Source organism: Muscardinus avellanarius, assembly GCF_963383645.1.
Source record: "Muscardinus avellanarius genome assembly, chromosome: 5".
Lineage (NCBI taxonomy): Eukaryota > Metazoa > Chordata > Mammalia > Rodentia > Gliridae > Muscardinus > Muscardinus avellanarius.
Genome location: NC_137790.1, coordinates 122211466 through 122221275, shown reverse-complemented (window position 1 = coordinate 122221275; position 9810 = coordinate 122211466). Strand labels below are relative to the sequence as shown.

General features: G+C 38.1%; 1 protein-coding gene across 1 annotated transcript in view; it reads right to left on the bottom strand.

Moving 5' to 3' along the window:
- Nucleotides 1–492: 492 nt before the first annotated feature.
- Nucleotides 493–9810, bottom strand: part of RSRC1 (arginine and serine rich coiled-coil 1) — a gene marked incomplete at its 3' end in the record, with an annotated part of 324240 nt that continues 314922 nt past the window's right edge. Inside the window, exons 8-10 of the mRNA XM_080696809.1 lie at nucleotides 7253–7359; nucleotides 1486–1635; nucleotides 493–585 (exon numbers count right to left, since the gene is read on the bottom strand). Coding sequence (XP_080552935.1) covers nucleotides 493–585; nucleotides 1486–1635; nucleotides 7253–7359 — 350 coding nt within the window. The remainder of the gene's footprint in view (nucleotides 586–1485; nucleotides 1636–7252; nucleotides 7360–9810) is intronic.

Below are 9810 nucleotides of genomic sequence, written 5' to 3'. Positions count from 1 at the left end.
ATAAGGTAAGATAAAACTTTCAAAAGGGGTCCTATAATACACAGATGAAAGCTCATGTTTATACTCTAAAAGTTGACTCTTTTTTAAATTTTTTATTGGTGCATTATATTCATACATCATATTGGGGTAAAAAATTTGTGTGGACATACATTAAAAGTTGACTCTTAATGTGCATAATTAATCAATATTGGGTCATACACAAAACTTGACATCTCCCAAATTATAAGAAACACCACTGAATACCATTTGTTTTAACACTGATTTTTATTGTTAGCTTTATTAACAGTACATTTTCATGCCTTCTTGAATTTTACCCTAGTTCTGCTATTTAAAATATTTGATTCAATTCAACAAATATTCTAGCCAACATGAAAGAATGAAACAAGATGACCTTCTCATACAGTTGGCTAAATTCTAATGGTAGAAGTTAATGTTGGGATATAAAAGCCTAAGTTTCCAACGTTGCTGTCGAGTTGATTGTAAGTATAATGCTTAGGCCACAGGGCTGCCCATTAATCTTTCCTGTCGAAGAGCAATTAATCTCTTGAACCACTTTTCCTCGGCTTCAGCTTTCTCAATGAATAACTGAAACAAACAAAAAAAAAAAAAAAAAAAGGAAGAAAGAAATGTTGATTGTGAACCACTTGGACTTGATGTCACATGGTTCAAATCACCTTTAAGGGACACATCTCTCGGCCCAGATTTGGATGCTGTCTGACTCTTGACACTATGTGAAGTCCCTCCGCTGGGAATTAATAATGTTCAGAAGTCTTGGAGCAAGAGGATTGACATTAACTCTATAAGGTTGGCAATTTTGTACCCTATATTTCTAAGTTATTTCCTACAACCCTTCTGAGAGATGGAGGGATTATAATTTCATAAAGAGAGCAAAATATGATAGCAGTGACCTCCTCACAAGCATAGAACAAAGCAGAACTAAGCCAGAATGAGAACTTTCAATGTCAGATTGAAAAACCAAACAAACTCCCCACCTACTTTTCTTTTTCTTTTCTTTCTTTCTCTCTCTCTCTCTCTCTCTTTTTTATTTTTTCCAATACTGGGGATGGAACCCAGGGGCATTCTACCTCTGAGTGTAGAATCCCAGCCTTAATTTTTTATTCTTTATTTTGAAACACGGTCTCACTGAGTTGCAAGGGGCTCACTAAGTAGCTGAGACTGTCCGCGAACCGCCATGCTCTGGTCTCCCCCTCCTGAATGCTGGGATTACAAGTGTGTGCCACCACACCCAGCTTGCTTTCTTAAACATAGAGTACTTCTAGAAGTCAGGTAATATACACGGGCCAAAGGAGGCTCAGATATACGCAGGAGGCTCCAAGGCCTAGAGATCAGCTGCCCATTTTTAGCAAATAGCAACACGGGAACCCAGTTCTCCCCTCAGCTTCTTGGTATAGGACAAAGGACAACAGTATGAGTTGACGTCAGTTAGCGACACCTCAGTGGATACACTGAGCTCATGTATCTTACATTTGGGTGGGCCAGAGAGTTGTCATCTTGGTACTTAATAGCAGTAGGGATGCTGGGGTCGATGTCTTTCTCCACACTGGGCGGATCGGCGACCACTGATGCTGGTCCTGATGCTGAAGTTGTGAGCTTCACTTCAATGGGTTCCACCGACTGGAGATGGAGCACACGTTAATTTAGGCAGAATCCACATTCACAAGCTTGCTTTAATAGTATGTCTGATGTTGAACAATTGCTCAATTAGTTTCTTTTGAGATGATATTCATGTTAAAAAGACCTTCATTGCGGAATGAGAGACAATTATTTCTTCAACAAACAAAAAAATTGTGAAGAAAATGTCATTTCCTATGATGAACATATTTTTCTAACAAATTAGTGCTTATCAGTCCAATCTATATATACATATGTGTGTGCGTCTTGTTTCTAAATTCAAATAATCAAAACAAACTTGCCACAGACATCCAGTATTTAATTTGCATCTTTAGGTATAGAAAGCAAATTCAAAGGTTATCTTTAACATATATTTCTAATTTTGTTCAGATATAATTCACACATCATACAAGTATTTGGCTTTTAGAATATCCACAACTATTATCACCATCAGCTTTATAATGTTTTCATCATGCCCCTCAAAGCTCCATACCCATAGGAATCATTCCCACTTCTCCTAACATTTTTATCCAGTAGTCAACTCAACTACATTCTCTATTGATTGTCTATTCTGGATATTTCATATAAAAGGAACCATACAAAATGTGGTCTCTTATGACTGTATTTCAATTTAGCGTAATCTTCTTCAGGCTCATCCATATTGGAGTAGGTAATAGTACTGTGTTCCTTCTAATTTTCAAATAATATTCCATTATACGAACCTACCAGATTTTACTTATCCATCTATCAGTTGACGGACTCATGGGTTATTTATGTATTTTTGGTACTGGGGATTGAATTCAGGGACTTTCTATCTCTGAGCTACACCCCAGCCCTATCTTATTTTAAACAGGGTCTAAGTCGTGGAGAGCCTGAGTTGCTGAGGCTGGCCCCAAACCTGCATCCCTCATGCCTCAGCCTCCCGTTTACTGGGATTACAGGCTATAGGTTATTTTTCTAAGGTCACTTAAGGCGTCTAAAAATAATATAAAAGTTCAAGGATAAAAGTATGTCTTAGTTTGGTAAGAAAACTAGAATTTTGTATCTAATCATGCAAACTCCATTTATGAGTGATGCGCTGCACTAAGTGCTGGGGTCACAAAGACTGACGGCATCGCCTCTGCCCCGATGGACGGCCGAGCAGGGCTCACTTAGACGAACTTCAAGTTCTTGTGCCCTAGAAAGGATGTAGTTAGGGAAGTGCCTAAGGAGCAGCGAGGCTGCAAGAATGATACGGAGTGAATCTTAAACTAAAAGTTAAATATAGCTGGGTGTGGTGGCACACACCTGCAATCCCACTTCTTGGGAAGCTGAGACTCTCAGCAACCTGGCAGGACCCTGTTTCAAAACGAACAAACAAACAAAAAGACCCCAAAAGGGCTGGGAGGGTACCTGAGGGAGAACCTCTAGCTTCAATCCCCAGCACCCCCCAACATGACTGTGCTGCATATGGAAATCATGTTAAACGAGTAGGTTTTAGCCCCCCAAAAAGAATAAACTGGTGTGAAATGATGGGTGTGCTCATTTGCTTCATTAGGGTATTCCACAATATCCTGCTATACACCTCAAACATTCACAATGAAGCCTGTTTTAAAACTGTTTTGAGCCTGGCGTGGTGGCGCACGCTTGTAATCCCAGAATTTGGGAGGCTGAGATGGGAGGATCACAGTTCAAGGACAGCCTCAGCTAGTTAGTGAGGCCCTCTGCAACTCAGTGAGATCCTGTTTCAAAATAAAGAATAAAAATAGGGCCGCGGGTATTAGCTCGAAGGTAGAATGCCCCTGTGGGTTCCATCACCAGTATTGCAGGGAAAAAACAAAAAACAAAAAACAAAACCTTTTACTTTGGCAGTTTTCTTCTTATATTTTACATAAAATATAAAATTTATATAAAAGTATATTTTATATAAAATACAACTCAGTGAAATCCTGTTTCAAAATAAAGAATAAAAATAGGACTGGGGGTATAGCTCTGAGGTAGAATGCCCCTGGGTTCCATTCCTAGTACTGCAAAATAAGAAAAAAAAAAGAAACATATAAGCTAAAGCTTTTCAAGGTTAAGATCAGTATTATTTAATAAGAGGCGATTAAATTTCTTTATTTAAGTGAAGAGAGTGGTGGGCAAGAACTCTACCTTGATCTTAAAATCAACCTCAAGGTGGGTCCTACCAAACCTCAAGCTTTGGGTGATACTGCCACCTGGTGGTACAGTTTGGGAAGTTTATCTTTGTGATGTCTAGAACAGAAGCCCAGGCTGGGCAGGTCATTAACCACCTTTGGAACACAGGTGGGTATTTGCCAGATACAAGAATCCCAGGCTTGAATAACTGATGCCGGGCTCATCTGGTACAACAGTCTGTGAACAGCTGCATCCTGGCTCCTAAAGTTAATGATGAATCAGAGCTATTAGATTATCTCCTCAAGCCAGAAAAATACTATTTCAGGGAGCTAAACTAGTTAGATCAGTATGAGTGACAGGAGACACAGTGTCTAGGATGTTATTGGTAACAGCCACTTTTTCTGGTAATAGCTTTCTAGCCTAATTAGGAGAATTAACACCGCTAAGGAATGACTATACCAATCAAAGAAATGCTAGCACAAAAGAGCCTTTGTTGAGACACAAACTTTATATCAAAGTGTGTAGAACTGTCCAGAAAGAATGCTGAAACATGGCTCACGGGTAATCAAGTCCTCAAGAGAATTCATCTCTGCTATGCATCAGGAATGGCCCATTGCATCTCCCCAGGATCTGGACGAAATAGTCCTCAAGATAATTTACTTCTCTTTGCTAAGTAATGTCCTAATAAATAATTCAGTTCCTTGGGCATCATGAGTCCTTGTCTTATACTGCAGACATAGACATCTCAGAACGAGAAAAGATGTTGCTTTTTAAACTAATAAAATATGCCTCATTTTATATTTGAGTGTGAATTTATGCACTGTTAGCCTATCATTGTTCTTCTAGTCATTCCCAGTGTGGTTACTAATAAACGATCAGTGTTGGACAGCTAAGACTTCAGGCTAACAAACACTGTCAAAGCAAACACCACCTACTGAGGCTTTATGGTAATGGTCTTTTATAGATACCCCTTCCTACTTTTCAAAGCATGCTTTCTTGGAGAGGCACTGAATTAAAAAATAAGCTTATAGGGAAAATTAATAATTAGTATCAAAGCTGGCACACGCTTGTAATCTCAGCATTTGGGAGCCTGAGATTGGAGGATCGAGGTACGCGGACAGCCTCAGCTACTTAGTGAGGCACTTTGTAACTTAGTGAGACCCTGTTTCAAAATAAAGAATAAAAAAAAATAGGGCAGGGGTGTAGCTCAGAGGTCAAATGCCCCTGGGTTCCATCCCCAGACTTGCCAAAAAAAAAAAAAGTACCAAAGAGGAAAAAGTCACTTAGAAGAACACCGAGTGTGATAACTATGGAGAAATACAAATTTCCACAGAAAGAAAGAAAAGAAAGTGCTAGCTGATTAGAAGAGTCCAGTAAGAACTGAGAAGTCAGGGTAAACTCCAGGAAACAAATAGCAAAAAAGCAAATTTTAAAATAAACCACAGTAATTCCATTAGTACAGAAGGATGGCCTTATAATATGAAAGAGTAATATATTAAATAACCTGTCTTGATACGTGTCTAACTCCACAGCTCCAGGGTTTTGGAAGTGTGGTGGTGAAGAGCTCGGTCAACCTGCTGACGGCACAGAGACTGTAGGCGCCCGGCTGCCGGGTGTACAACACGCAGAGTCTCCAGAGCAAGGTGTTTGTGAGAATATATGGTAATGAAAAGACTCACCAGTCACAAGAGAAGTGCTAACACGAATGTCAGTCAGCCAAAATGGAGAGGGGGCCAGGATATTAGCCTTAGAGTTAGAGGCAGGTTATCGCCTTACACCTTCAGGGGTGAGTTGTTACAAAGGTTTTGGGGAGCGACTTTGGAAGCTGAGTTAAGCAATTGGCCTTTGACAACTTCATTGAACAATGTATTATTATTATTATTATTATTATTATTATTATTATTATTATTATTAGTTTTTTGGTGGTACTGGGGTTCCTGGAAGCCCTTCTACCTCTGGGATATACTCCCAGACCTATTTTACACTTTTTATTTGGAAACAGGGTCTCTTAAGTTAGCGCGGCTGGCTTCGAACCTGCACAATCCTCCTGTCTCCACCTCCCAAGCACAGTGATTACAAGTGTGCGCCACCATGCCCGGCCTGAATAATTTATTTTGAGTGGTGGCACAGGCCTGTAATCCCAGTACTTGGGAGGCAGAAACAGGAAGATCTCAGGTTCCCAGCCAGTCTGAGGAACTTAGTGAGGGCCTCCACAACTTACTGAGACCCTGTTCCAAAATAAAAAATAACAATAGGGCTGGGGATGTAGCTCAGAGGTGCAATGCTCCTATTTTTTTTTTTTTTTTGAGTGTGTGTGGTACTGGGCATGGAACCCAGGGGCATTCTACCTCTGAGCTACACCCCCAGCCCTATTTTTTATTCTTTTTTATTCTTTATTTTGAAATGGTCTCACTGAGTTGCAAAGGACTTCACTAAGTAGAAGCTGAGGCTGTCCTCAAACCGCAATCCTCCTTTCAGCCTCCCAAATGCTGGGATTACAAGCATGAGTCACCATGCCTGCCTCACTCCTGGTTTTAATCACCAGTAGTATAAAAAAAATAAAAAAAGAAGACAATGGATATTTGCAAACATGTATGTCATACCTCCAAACTTACAACTATTTACATATCTAATATCAGAGGGAAGATAAATAAATTATTCCATTTATCATCAGGACATTATATAGCCCTTAATGCACTTGCAAATATAGAATATTTTTGAGTAAGTATGTTTCCTTTCTATGAATGTTATTAAAAAATACATGTGAGCCGGGCATGGTGGTGCATGCTTGTAATCCCAGTATTTGGGAGGCTGAGACTGGAGGATTGCGGTTTGAGGACAGCCTCAGCTACTTAGTGAGGCCCTGTGCAACTCAGTGAGACCCTGTTTCAAAATAAAGAATAAAAAAAATAGGGCAGGTGCTGTAGCTTGGAGGTCAAATGCCCCTGGGTTCCATCTCCAGACCCGCAAAAATAAATAAATGAATAAATGAATAAATAAATAAATAAAATAAAAAAATACATGTGTTTCCTAGAATGCCTTTTTCTACTAATAGAACATAAACAAATTCCTAAAAGCAGACTTACTAATAAGTGAAAGAATATATCTAAAATTGAATATCAATTCCAAAAGTAGATTCAACATTTGAAAACTGTATATGTCTGTGAAATACCCATTATAGTTGAAAATCCATCTTGAGAGCTTAGTCTTTTTGGTAAATTTTAAAATAAAAATGTCATAGAATCTATTTTATTGCATATTTTTATTTGAGTTAAAGTTAAACTGATTCTTAAAGGTAAAGGAATGAAATAGCTTTTTTTGTGACATAAAAAAAAGTCGAACTGATTCTCACTGATGAATTATCTCTCAACAACAAGCTTGACACTCTCACCCTATTTTGTCTACTATCAGAAAAAGCACTCTCGTCTAAGTAAAATCCATTAATGAAGCATCCTTCAGCTGGATCCAAGAGCCTGCTCACAATCCCTGCATGAAGACTTACCTTTTTGACTTCTTTACTTGATCTGAATGTCTGCTGAACAAAAGAATCACTTTCAATAGCTTCGATTTCTTGTACTCGTCTCACTTGTTCCACCAAGGTGGTGTGGTCTGAAGAAGAGGGTATAACGTCAGTGTTTTGCTGTGAGCTGGCTAACTACACTGTACCTGAGCAAAGCTCTTTCTTCTGTGAAGTAGCTTTATTGCTTATAAGATGTAATTGGATGAAAAGACACTACAGCAAAGCGATAAATAAGAGATCTTCCCCCCTTAAGATGTTCAAATATCATATTCCTAGGAACTAAGTCTCTCACCTAAACCCTAAAATGTTGCTAAGAAAGCACTGTTAATTGTGATCTCAGCAAATCTAGTGTTTTTTAAACTACACTTATTTTAACATATTAAAGAAATATGTGTAAAAGGACTAAGAGCACAGTGAATCTACCTGCACTCAACACTCAACTTCTATAATTACTGGCTTCTATCACTCCTATTTAGTCTATCCAGTCCCACCTCAGTTTTTTTTTTTTTCCTTCTGGTGTAGAACCCTGGAGTATTTCAAAGTAAACTTCAGGCAGCATACCATATTACTCCTATTTTAGTATCTCTAACAGATAAGGACTTAAACAATAACAGTAGCAACAACATAACTACAATGCCATTTTTACATGTAAAATATTACCAATAATTTTTCTCATATAATTTATATAATCCATGTTTAATTTTCCCTGGTTGCCTAAAAAAATTCTTCCAATTGGTTTGAGACAGGACATAAAGACCCCAGGTTGCCTCTGGCTGGTACCTTAAGTCTCTTTTCTTTGTGTATAGTTCTTTCCTTTCATTGCTATTTATTTACTGAAGAAACAGGATCATATATTCCATAAAATGTTCTACATTCTGGACTTTTCTGGTTTTATCCTCAAGGTCAATATGATTTACCATGTTCCGTTATCACCCACATTGGGTGTAGACCTAGATCTAGACACCTGATTCCATTTAGGTTCAATTCCTTTTGGTCAAAAGTGCACTGCAGGTGCTACCGAGTCATCTCGGTACATGTCCCCCACTTTCATGATGCTAAGATTGACCTGTGGTCCAAGGGGACCTCAGCCTGGCCCTTTAGCATGAAGCTTTCATCAATCTTTCACTAATGGTTCTAATAACATGAATGTTATTTAGATCAATTATTTCATCAGAAGTTGTAAGATGGTAATTTTCTGATTCTATTATCATTCCTGCATTTATTAGTTCCTATTCTTCTATAACCAACTCACTCTTACTTCTTATTTTGATTCTTTTTATTTATTAATTTTGGTACAAAAGTGACCAAAGATGATTATTATGAGTTCAGAATATTTAAAATGTTTAATGTACTTCACTTCAATCCATGGAAATGCTTTTCCTTTTTATTTTTTCCCGTGGTACTGGAGGTTGAACCGAGGTGCATTCTACCTCTCAGCTACAGCTCCAACCCTATTTTATTTTTTATTCTGAAGCAGGGTCTCACCAAATTGCTGAGGTCCTTGCTAAGTTGCTGAGGCTCTCCTGGAATCTACAATCCTCCTGTCTCAGCCTCCTAAGTGCTAGGATTGCAGGTGTGTGCCACCGTGTCATGCTATGATTTTCCTGTTTTGATGCTCAAATTGTTTCTACTTCAGGTAGTGGGAGCCTCTTCAAGTTGGCTTCACGGTCCTCAGTAGTTAAAAGGCAGGAAAAGATGTTCTAGGATCATCTTGCTCACTTCTGGCTCCAGACATGAAATGAGCCATTTCTCCAGAAAGGCCAGATTCTGCTCTGAGGAATGCTACTTAGAGACAATGATCTGGGCATAAGGGGTGCTTACTGATACCGCACTATCATTGCTTCTGAGTCTCTTGGTGGGGGAAGAGGAAATACGTATTTTCTTACTCTAGAAAATCTTAGGCCTTATAATTTAATCAAAAGCAATTTGTTTTTTTTCTAATATGTGAGTGTGTATTAGTTTCAAAATAACAAGACAATCATTATTATTTATAAGGTGTACTGTGTTTATAATTTATCATCATTTTGACTTTAGGATTTATTCCTCTGATGAAATTTCAAAGGATTATGAAATAATTCTTCATGTGATTATGTGATCAACATGATATAGTTAAATTTATGTGTTTCAGTTTATTTTGATTTTTAGGTCCTACTTTGTGAATAATGTTTGTGAACTGCAAGAATCAACATAGTTTAAATTCAACCCTTAAAACATTTCTCTCAGAGAGATGCAGGTTTCCTTTTTATCCCATGCCTCTAGTTTTCCCTGCAGTCAATAAGTGGTCATTTTTATTAGATTTGATTTTATTGTCCCACTGTTTATTTCTGAAATATAAGTAGACATATTTTCTTCTTGCATATTATACAAAATTAGCCTGCACATTTCTATGCATATTACCTTTCTCACTTATTATGTCTTCACTGTAACTCTAGCAGCTTAGAGACTTTCTTTTATTCTTTTACAGATACACACAAGCAAGCACACACACACACACACACACACACACACACTTTTTTGATACTAAGAATTGAACCTAGGGG